The sequence below is a fragment of the Athalia rosae genome, chromosome 2 (assembly GCF_917208135.1).
Source record: "Athalia rosae chromosome 2, iyAthRosa1.1, whole genome shotgun sequence".
NCBI classification, from domain to species: Eukaryota; Metazoa; Arthropoda; class Insecta; order Hymenoptera; family Athaliidae; genus Athalia; species Athalia rosae.
In genome coordinates, this window is record NC_064027.1 from 5,625,436 (window position 1) to 5,637,358 (window position 11,923).

Consider the following 11,923-nt stretch of genomic DNA (forward strand, 5'->3'; position numbering starts at 1 on the left):
TTTTGTGTACAATTCGATAATCATTGCATATGCATAATATCAAATGGATTTATTAGCTATGCATACGTAGAATAAATTAATATTGCTTCTATATAGAGATAATTATAGATTAGAAACTGGTTTGTCTGATACACTTATTTATTTATTCACTCGAATATCATTGAATAGGTATAATTTTATACAGAGACTATCGTGAACCCCATAAACATTGATTTTATCGTCTTGACGTATCATCGTCATCGTTACCTATCGCAGTCGAATCGACGGTATAGTTTGACATCGATAGTGAGATGAAATTGAAAGAAGAAAAGGGAGACATTCCTTGGAACAGAAAAAAAAAACGGAGAATCTGCGATATCGAAAGAAATCTACATTTCTAAAGTCCGATGACGTCGCGGGATGCAGACAAAAAAATTAAGACGACAAAAGAATTAGAAAAATGGGGGAAAAAAAAAAAAACAGAAGGAAGAAAACCAGATCATTAATTTTTTTCTCGAGTTATTCCAGCCTTTTTCGATCGTTATCACACGTGTGCAGCCATTGTCTATTCGCATCACGTACCTCAGAACTCATTTATTGCGAACCCCGCGCATGAATTTCGCAGATTTATTTTTCGTTTGTTGAATAATTTTTTTTCTATTTTCGTCAAACCGATAATAGAAAATGCGATCCGATAGTGAGATGGAAAAAAGGTGTCGTATATAGAATAATTGTGAGCACAGTATTATGTTGGCGAGAGCGGTTTATTAGGGGCTGAGATATTCGAGCAGTAAAAGTGAATGTACTGTACACGTAAAATCAACGGTGATGACGACGGTGGATTTCTGATTCGTTTACAGGTAAGTTCCGGCAGGAGTTTCGACGAGCTTTCCTGGACTGTTCGGCGACCAGAGGTCGGTCTATGATAGAAACGCATACGCGTACGTTTCCGTAGAAGTTTAATTTTCCGAATAAAATTTTGAAAAATTCAACCACTCACAATCAGATCTTCGGGATATTCGTTGATCGTAGATCTTTATACTTTAACTTCTGTATACGTAATTGGGAACGGGCGCTCATACGTTCCTATAGACCAACCTTACAACGAGAACCGAGGCTTTAGCCCTTGGCCAACTTTTCCTATCGGTTATCCTTCGTTCCTTCGAAGGCAGAATCGATGGTGAAACAACGGAAAGGAAATCCTGCGTGATGATTAAACGCCAGGCGAAGTTCCTCGAGTTTGTTATACAGTTACGGATCGTATAAATATACCTGAATTATTATGAGCATTCTCAATTTTTATTACATCTCAATCATAGTATTCTTCGATAATATTTACCGATGAAAAATAGAAAGTGAAAATTATATCGAATCGTTCTACATATAGATAAATAAGTTGATTCCATAAGTAGAACTGCAGTACAGTAAAATTAATTCTCTATACAATATCATTGACTCTTAAGGCTGTGGATGAGAATTGTAGTATATGCATATGTATTATAAAATTGAACGAAAGGAAGTTGCTAATTTTTTTCCTATTATTTTTCAAATGTTATACACGGTTATTATAAAAATTGCTGTGATAATCCTCACAGCGCTATTAATAATATATTGTAATACATGAATCGATATACACTGTATAGATGTGGGTACACGAAATCTGACTTGGACATTTGTGGTCAATCGTGAAAAAAATAGTCATTATTTCCATCTACAAATCAATTAGTGAAAGTATACATACATATGTACTAGATCATTAGATTATTCTTTTTTTTTCAAATGAATATAATGAATTCTCTATCATCAATTATCATATATCATAAGTACCGTATATGGTGAATTAAAATTTTGTATAATGAGAAATATGATGAAGTGCTCTATACATAAAAATTTGAATTTGTACAAAAAATAATAGAAACAAAGCAAAAGAAAACGAAAAAAGGGGAATTATTACGCTAAGGTATTCGATACATAAGATATCTTATCTTGTCATCTAATTACTATAAATGATCATTCGATGTTACAACCAGTATACGATAATTGTTATTCGTATTAATTGGAGGAAAAAAAAAAATATTAGTATGATAAAATTTACGGTACTTTGTACGCTCATCTGTATGTAGGTATTTATAATTCACCGATCTTGCACTATACCGATCGATTAACACCATTAATGCGTATAACCGTTTTATCATCAGTTATTGGTGGTCATTTTAAATATTCAGTCAGTTCTCTGCATAGACTGACAATAAAAAGGAATGATAGCGTTAATGTTTGAATAGGTTCAATACTTAAAAAAAAATTTGTTGTTATTTGTTACGGTGCAGCAGAGAAAAAAAGATCGAAGATAAATGAATAAATATCTTTCACTCTAAAACTAAATATATTCGATGTTGATTATACATATGTATTATTATATACTTGAATAAATAAATCAGCTTCGATAAACCAGCGTCGAGATCGAAAATCGATAATTGGATCTTGATATTTGAAAAAGAAATCTTTGAAATTTCTCACTAAATCTCTAGCATTGCCTTGAGTATCGTTTCAAAAAATCTGCTCGCGTCTCTCTGCACGCCTACTTGTAAGGGACAAACTACTTTTATATTTAGAGAAAGACTTAGAGAAAGACGCACAGCGGAATTATTCCTAATTTGGTATTATTTATCGTGCATCGAACGATCGATGATCCTTTTTTTGGTTGTTTCTTTAGTTTTTTTATTTTCGTTCTCTTTTTTCAATTTGATGTTACAGGTAAATTTCGCAAGGAGTTTCGAAGGACCTTTTGTTGTCCGACACGCGGTGGTGGTTCGAATGGACGTGGAGCGTACAAACTGGCCAGAGGTGGAAGTACACCAGGTTTTCGATCGAACACGAATACCAGATCACAACAAACAAACAACAACAATGTTCAACAAAGTACGGAAGTCATACCGCTCAGCGCAGTATCGAGCCATCTACATACTGAAAAACGCGTATGAAAATCGCCTATAAGTCTCTATTATTATTGTTAACATTACTATTGTTCAAATTCGCATATGACTTAGTTGATTAATCGACTAAAATAATAATTGAAAATGAAAAATATCTATATTTCAACAATATAATGGTGTGCACACATGATGTGCAAACCACAAAGATCGGGGAGCTTGGGAGAAATTGAACTTATAATTATGTTCGGAGAAGACGAACGAAGTGGAAATAAAAAATTCTTTCTTAAAGTATATAACTATTATAGAGATAGAAACAATGGCAACGATCTGTGATAACGTCAAACTATTGTATGTTTGAACTTCGAGTTGATTTAATTATTCCGCCAAATTGCCTTTCTACAGAGGGTATCAATAAACAGTTATTGAGCAAATTTTTCTGCGACTTCATACCCTGCGATCGCTTGCGTCATTACTACTATTAGTATATCACTATTATTATTAATAATAAGCCACTATATTTGTAATCATGATTGTGTTATTTTTATGTTCTCTTAGCACTTTTCTATTCCTACATAAATAATGTACAATAATTACTTTTACTTATTAAATCGCGTAGACGTGTGATTTTAAATTAGTCGATATGCATATAGTAGCAATAGTGAATGGGTGCACCTACCTATGTGTTTACATACTTGTGTACGTTTCTTGTGAATCGATTTCCTCTTCAACATTGAACCGTGTAAAGTCGTTGAAAATCTAGAACGTCGGTGTGGAATTTGAAGTGGGGTAAATGTTTATCTCATCATAAACATATCCACCCCACAAGACGAATCAAAGTGGACTTATATCAAAGAGCATAACATAGGTATGGAGAGATGGATCGTCCTGCAAAAGTAATGCGATCAAATTAAACCTGTTTACCATAAATATACGAGAGCGGATAAATTATTCATGGCAGCTATAGCATCGCCCCCGCGGTACTTTCGAGGTTTCTCTCACATAATAATCTTGGAAACAATGTGTACTAATTAGGATTAGGTATAATGAAAATTAACTTGACTAATGACCCATGATTAAAGAACGCAACTAAGCAGGTATATAAATTGTTTGAATGAAACATAAAATTGTAAAATGCATATTACGATAATAATAAAGAGGAAAAAAAAACGTCGACGGATCAACTTTATTCTTCAGCAGAATTATAAAATCGGTCGACCGAAGAACTCGTAGTTCGTGTATTGTAAGCAGATCCGCATGCGATATCGATACAATTTAATTATTGGCCACATCAGCAAATGAAAATCCCATCGGATTTCATTTGGATGGTCAAAGTTAAATTTCGCATTCGCGACAAACTGATCAGAAAAAATCCTGGGACCAAACAAGCACACATATAGTCGTGATCTGTCCCGTCTCTAGAATCATGATTGACGTTATCTAATTCTAATCGTAAATTTTTCTTAACACGATCTTCGCAATAAATAATCACTCAGTAATTATTCAGCAGGTTTTATTCCACGAATCCAGTTTGAATTTCGAACAATGCGTGTGGGTGTGATTTGTGAGCACGAACCGATCAGTGGGTACGTGATGAATATGAGATACGTATTACGAGATTTCAACTGAACAAACAACGCGAATAAACGAATCACAAGCCGACAGGGAAACATGATCACGTATCATATGTCCATGTATACATGTATAGTACATTCATATTCTGAACTTGAAGGGCATTAAATATCGAGTGGCGATAGGATATTATATATGAATTATCAGTTCACGAGATTTTTTTAGGAAAAAGTTGATCATTATGCAATCGAAATCCATATCTGTTACAGGAATAAGAATTCTAAAAATTATAAATATTTACCAAATGTGACTCTGGAATCAAGAAATAGAAAAAAAAAAAATTAGAAATTAGCTGATCAACGTACTTACACAACTTATAATATATCCGCACGTGCGAGTAGGTACGTTTTTCTCGAACATTTTCAAGTCAATAATTCATTGATAATTACCTGAAATACCACGACAAATTTAGAAAAACATAATTAAACTAGAGTTTTGATAGAGTATTTAATTAAGATATCAACAGATCCGTCGGGGAAATGAAAAATAATTCGTTACATAAATTAATGTTACGTAGTTAGAAAATTGATGGTTCTCAAATATAATATTTATATATTTGCTTTCCTCGGATACAGAATATCAAACTTAAAATGTGCTATTAATTAATTTTTTTGTCCTATCATATGAAAAACGCAAATAAAGCATGCAATCCATTGTCACTTAAATTAATCTCATCTTTCATTTATTTTGAAATATTTATCTGTTGCCTTAAATCTATACATGGTTCATTCATTAGTTATATTTTACGAGGAATAAATAAGTTAAGTATTAGTTAACATTTGTGTAAAATTTAACTTGGTTTAACAAACGTGTTAGTAGATATTGAAAATGTACCTTCCATCCCGTAAAATGTTGTCGAATAATAAGACCAAAGATCTTCTGACATGCCGTGTAAGTTAGATTAACTGTATAAAGCATTTAGATATTATTAATTGCAACTCAATTACCTGACTAATTTGATACGAATATAATACTGAATTTTTTTATAACGATATCTCGAGCTATAAGGATGGCATATAATTTATTTGAAAATCAATTAAAGTAAAGCCGTCGAAAGCAGTTAAATTCTTTTTTTTCCGCCGATAAGATAGGATGATTCAACACAACCGTATCGAGCAAAAATTCACGCTCACCAATAAATAATTATTATCTGATTTTTCATGAGGTACGAGCATGCAATTCAACAATTCCATTATCAATTTGACAAACAGATGTCACTTACTGCGTTATAACGCATCCATAATGTGCAACGAAAATCCTTTGAATTTTGAAATGATCTGATAACAAAAAGAAGAGATTTACTAAATTTACAAATATGTCCTTTAGGACGCACATACCGGGCATTGCTGAGGAACGAATAAGTGAATTCATTATTTCATTGAAAGGATTTTCATTGACGTCGTAAAATATATGGCATCATTACAATACGGGACTTATTTATTGAACTCCTTGAATTCAGAAAAAGAACTGAAATAATTGTGTAATGACGAGTATGATCCCGATATTTTCGAATGGATTGACAATCTTTTAGTTTGGAACAAACTCGAATAAAATTGAAAAATAAAACTTGATCTATGAATAATATTTTTTATTACAATTGTTACTTCTGGATCTTCTGACCATTCGTTTCGCCCAACCTATCACCAGTATAATTTCTAGAGATTTGTTTGAATTTTGGTTTTTTGATGAAAACGAAGAAAATCTCATCTCATATAAAATGATTATTGCATACTACACTCTCTGGACACAATGTTATCTGAGGATAGAAATATCCAGATTTGCTTTACCGTTGGTATATCTTTTTTCCACAAATCCTGAATGCAGTGACAGTATAAACAAAAGTCAGGTGAGTAGGGTGAATTGTTTTTATTGCATTATTCAATTAGGTATCAACAAACTGATTTGGGGGCGGCGGGGAGGGGGCTGTTTTATACAATTTAAATTCCATGATTCATGTCAATGCAAGTGTTATGTTCGTATTGACCAATTTGTTTGCATTTTCATTGCTTAATTATTTATGAGACGTATTATCAGACAGCATGAATGCTGCAAATATGAACAAGTATATGTCCAACCTGTGGCAAGGCTTTTACTTCTCATTGTGATAATTCCAAACTTTTATTCTTTGTCACTGATAATAGTTTATTTTGCAAGCGACTAAAGCTGGTAAAACACAGGACCCGCATACGTTAGTAATAAGTATAACGTACGCAGTATGTTATGTCGAAGTACACTAAAACAACGATTGGCTATAAAATCTGTGCCCTGTTGCATATTTAAACTCAATATAAGATAGTTATATTTTCTGATTACCTGTCATTAGGTAAATCACTTGATCTACGTTGATTGTAGTCCCCTAATGTTTTCAAGTCATGTTAATTCACAGTAATTAGGAATCTTAGAATAAAAAAGCTAAGTATAAACAACTAGGCCGCAGCTTCCTCAACCGCGGGGCTCTCGTGTACCGCATTTTCTATTTTCGGTAATTCGGGCTCGTTATTAACTATAATTTGATCCAATTTTTTCTCAGGAACAACGTTATCATCGATTTCAACGACTCGCTGCGGCTGATCTTTCAAGACAACAACATCTAAACTAATTTTTAATTCTTGAGAATTTTCGGAATTAACTTCATTTTCAGAATTAGTGGTATTGCTATCACCATTATTTACGTAAGTTATTGCAGCTTCGTCATGTTCGTTGGCCACAAATTGGTCCACGATAACCTGTTTTTCCTGCTGGACGTTAGGGAACTGTCCCTGTGGGAATTTTCCATCGTCGTCTATAACAACGTTCTTACCTTCTGCGTGAGGAGGTCGTTGCATACCGCCAGGCATTGGAAGGCTTTGCGGTTGTTGTGTTCTCCCTCTGCCCCGATTACTCATATGTTGTTGATTTTCAGGAGGTGGAAGAATAGGAATTGCAGCCTTCGGTCGTCTTATTGGAACTGCATGCTGCTGCTGCTGCGCAGGGCTGTAATACGTACAGCCCTGTGGTTGAAACAATTCTTGCGGTGGTGGAGGTCCTTGGGGCTAAAAATACAGGAAATAAAGTGACGTAAGAAATCATTCATAATCACTGATTAATCATTCAGTACATCATGAGAAACAAACTCAATACAAATATCAACGTACCTGCACCGGTGGACTGAAGCCTTGATATCCTTGAAAGTTCGGTTGAAACGCAGGGCCACCTGGTCCCTGCACGTAATTGATGATGCTGGGCGGTGCACCCTGGGGTGGCAAGAATTGTGGAGGAGGTACTAAAAATGGAGGAGGGGCAAAATTTGCCGCCTGACCTCCAGGTGGTAAAGGAAGTACCGGCTGCCCAGCCAGTGGTGGAGCTGCTGGGGTAGCTACCGGTGCTGCCTGGTCAAAATGACCCGGGGCATACCCTGCAAGTGAGGCAAACGTTTTTTTAATACCTACAGTCCATATAGTCTGTATATAATCGATACGGGGACTAGTGGTTCACGTCTCCAATCACAGTTCAGGTAAAATCGCACACGTAATTCGGGAAACATATATTCATTCACTTGTCAAGCTCAACAACATGCATATCACATATCCACAGAGATGATAATAAATGTAAGCTCAAAAGTAGGAAAGCCTACAGCTACATAACTGATTGTGAGATGCTCCACTTGCTGAACAGCAAAGAACATATACGTTATAGACATAAATCTGTAGCTATAAGTATAATTGATGTATTTGTCTATCGATAAGGTGAATCCTCATCATCAGAAATAAGACACAAACAGTGCATAGACAAACGCAACGTCGGTTCTATAGTCTATTATTAAACGGCCAAATTATTGCGTATAACTCCCAGGAAGCGAAGAAACAGACAAACGGACAACTACACATGAACGACTACCTAAGTCAAGCATTAAACGTTATTCAGTCGTTATTGCACTCTTACCTTGGGGTTCCAGGACGCCTCTAGAATTTCCAGCTAAGAAAATTTGAATGCAAATGTTACGATTAAATTAGAAAATCAGGAAAATTGAAATACCAGAATTCGTAGAGTTCAGAATATCAATGAATCAAACTAATAAAATCATGGATACCTTGTGGATAATAGCCATGTTGGCCATGTTGTGGTGGGTAGCTTTGCTGCCCTGGACCTTCGGGAACAGGGGGACGCTGCCTGAGGCTCGAATAACGTTTTGGTCTATTGCCAGCTGGATCATGTGGCTGTTGGCGGCCAGATTGTTGTTGGGGTGACTGTTGGTGCTGCTGCTGTTGTTGTTGTTGATGTTGGTGCTGTTGTTGTTGTTGCTGTTGGTGGTGGTGGTGAGGCTGCTGTGGTTGTTGTTGTTGCAAGCGTGGAGGAACGACACCTGGGCGAACTTGACCTGGAGATTGAGGATAGAAATTTTCTGCAATGCAAACAAAAGATTTAGTTAGCAAAAATGAATTTGGCAATAGTACTTTTGGATTATAAATAAACTATACATGTGAAAAGACTCACTGTTTTGTCTATTAGTCTGCTGAAACGATCCTCCCTCGTTAACATTCATTTGTTTCATGTCGTTGATCAACTGTTGATCATCAGTGTGATTATTGTCACTAGTATTCCTTCTGTTATCCAGAAGAACGGATCCAGGTCCACGACTTTTAGTTTTATAATCTGGTCTGTTAGGTCCCGTGGTGTTCGCATTAGCATTTACTTTAAATCCCCGACCTCTGGCTCGACTGGCTGCCAAACTAACACTTTCTTGAACTTGCCTCTTGTTTGAATCTCGTGGCGAAGACTTGTGGTTAATTGCTTTGTCGGCATCTCCACCACCACCGCGTATTGGGCTCTGGTTTTGAGAGTTGTGTTTTAATTCCTTCTTCCAAGCTGGGTTAGTTGGCTCATTCGGAGTTTTGTTCTCATTTCTAAAATACAATCATGGACAATATAAAAACACGCATTTATGTTAAACGATATTTTGGATCAGCGAGTTGTGGTTGATCATTAGAATATGCTTATTACTCACGCTGGTGTAGAATTATTTGTAGTTACAAGTTTAGAATGGGGAGACTCATTTTGCGAACTCAGGGGTGGGAAATTTTGTCCTCGAGGTTGGGATTTATTCTTATTGCTATACCAAGCTGATGAAATAACAGGTTCTTCTGGAGTAGATGGCAGGTCATCCTACAAACGAAATACATCGGGGTAAAAATATTGAATATCCGTTCAATACGCACAAATATGTGTCACTCATTGATTGTCTAATTTTGTTTACATGCTCCAGGGCTAAGATTACAACAGAGAATTAGTGCGTACCTTATCGTTTCCACCCAATGCAGGAAACTCCTCACCACCTCGATTACTTTTTCTAGCACCACCCCGTCCTACAGCAGGTGGACCTCCTGGCTTTCCATAAGCATCTTCATCCTCCCAATTACGTGTGTATTTATTGGGCCCACGGCTAATCATAAAAATTCATTTCATGCCAGTAATTGCTGTTTCATCCTAACTGTTATTCAGTTACACCGAATGGCACTATGGTGTACATAGTGATGTCGGGTAGATTGTTAATTTGTTGAACTTACCCATATCTTCTTCTTCGGCGGGCTCTGGGAGGTCCTTCTTCGTTTCTTATATCGTATCCATAAACTGCAACTAGTTCGTCATGACTTTTGGGTGCTTGTTCATCATCATTATACCTATCATGATCCCATCTATCCTCTTTGTCTTTCCAAACTTTCTTTTCTTTAGCTTCTCTTTCATTGGGAGTCTCAACAGTTTCTTCGGCAACTTCCTCTGTTGTTCTGTCATCATGTTCATAGAAAGTGCCTCGTTTTGGGATATATTGGGGATTACGTCTGTCCTCATCATCATCTAGCTTCCGTTGCGGCTTATCTTCTTCTTGCCCATCACCACTTTCTCGTAAACCTCCTTCTTGTGAATCTGCTTCAGATCCACTTTCACCTGTGTCATATTCTGAATCATGGTGTTCTTCTTCGACCTCTGTTACTTCGCTACTCTATTTTTGAAAATAGAAGCAGTAATGCATTAATATGAATATACTGTCATAAAACTCTTATCCTTTAGTATTTAGACTGACCATATATTAAACTCTTTGAACAACCGATAACTTTACTCAACATCCTGTTGGATGGTTTTGTAAAATAAAAAATCGAATTCAGCATGCAAGAAGCCATAAAAGAATAAGGGTTGGTATAAATGGTTAACCTGATTAAAGCATTGGAGTCACTATAACAGTGCAACACATATGAACTACAGTTATGTATCTGGGTGAAAGGCAGTTAGTCGAATAGCTCCAATTCTTATTTTCAGAATTATAACAAGGTCAATGTCCTTGGCAATAAGTAAACAAGAATTGATCTACTTTAGTTAGAAACTCATGCTTGCCGCAGTGTGACCATTGTAATACTTATCAACACATTGGTAGCACCGTTTTCTTAATAATTGAAGTTGAAAAGGAAATTATCTTAATTCAACTATGGGGAATATTCCTCGAGGTATTTGGTCAATGCTGTGAAAACTTCGAAAATTACCTCCTTTATTTACAGCTAGTAACTGTAATTAACAAAAACTGTTGGTCGTTGTAAACTCGCAAGTATTAAATGTTTGATGGAATTTGCATCGCTACAAATTTATGATTGAAATAAAATATAAACAATCAAAATTGTTGCCGCCACATGGAGACTGAAATCACTGTGCCATAGGCTGTTGAAATATTTTACTGAATGAGAGAATCACCATTGAGGGGTAATCCATCTGCTAAATTTGTGAATTTATCAGACAATAGAAGAATTGTGTAATTACATTTATATGTGAGTAGCGCATACATATCTAGGCAGTGCGCTATTGGCAGGCATGACAAGAAGATTCCAAACAGCAGAAATGAACTTAGATTGGTTATATGCCAGAGGCATAACCTACACGTATGATGTGATCGATATGACCGGTGAAATGATAAATATTTAGTTTACGTCAATTAAATGTTATCATAGCTATGATATGTTCGAATCAGCTGAGAAATCTTTGAACTTTCGACCTCAATTCTTCAATGCAATCAACCTTCATCGAGAAATGGTCAAGGAACGACCCGCAAAGCTTCGCCCGAATGTTGTCAAGAACGTTGTAATCCTACTAAATATTTGGAGCTAAACTTACTTGAGTTTCTTTCGTTACATTTAACTCGTCGTAGGAGTCAGAGAGATCCTCAGAACCTCCAGAATTAGATTTTCTACGGCGCCGTGTATCCGACATGTTATTTCGTTAAAGCCACACACACTCGACACTGGAGTTCCGTTCATATTCCGTTCACGCATTCACGTTCCCTACCCGCGTTCATATTCTACCGTTCCGATCATTGGGAAGCGCAGAAGAGAAAGAAAGGATAGAATGGAGTGGAAAAAAAT

General features: G+C 36.0%; 2 protein-coding genes across 7 annotated transcripts in view; one reads left to right on the forward strand and one right to left on the reverse strand.

Annotated features, from left to right (window-relative positions):
* The window catches only part of LOC105684691 (orexin receptor type 2-like), a 38,022-nt gene extending 34,947 nt beyond the window's left edge, over positions 1-3,075 (forward strand). For 3 of the 5 annotated variants that reach the window (XM_048649470.1, XM_048649471.1, XM_048649469.1), the window contains one exon: positions 2,725-3,075. In XM_048649470.1, coding sequence (XP_048505427.1) covers positions 2,725-2,960 — 236 coding nt within the window. In that variant the 3' untranslated portion in view covers positions 2,961-3,075. Of the gene's footprint in view, positions 1-839; positions 2,451-2,724 lie in introns of those variants that run through there. The other 2 variants (XM_048649472.1, XM_012398252.2) reach the window with 2 other exon arrangements.
* A 3,317-nt stretch (positions 3,076-6,392) lies between these two features.
* LOC105684676 (protein CASC3) lies at positions 6,393-11,849 on the reverse strand. 2 transcript variants are annotated; one of them, XM_012398229.3, is made up of 9 exons: positions 11,676-11,848; positions 10,085-10,518; positions 9,816-9,960; positions 9,526-9,683; positions 9,015-9,424; positions 8,611-8,922; positions 8,463-8,495; positions 7,676-7,935; positions 6,393-7,573 (listed from the first exon to the last, which is right to left on the reverse strand). In XM_012398229.3, the coding sequence occupies exons 1-9, from the start codon at positions 11,769-11,771 to the stop codon at positions 6,968-6,970; spliced, it is 2,454 nt and encodes an 817-aa protein (XP_012253652.2). In that variant the 5' UTR covers positions 11,772-11,848; the 3' UTR covers positions 6,393-6,967. The 2 variants fall into 2 exon arrangements, with proteins under 2 accessions (XP_012253652.2, XP_048505420.1); XM_048649463.1 differs by lacking the exon at positions 8,463-8,495 and having other exon boundaries at positions 11,676-11,849.
* Between the last annotated feature and the right edge of the window lie 74 nt (positions 11,850-11,923).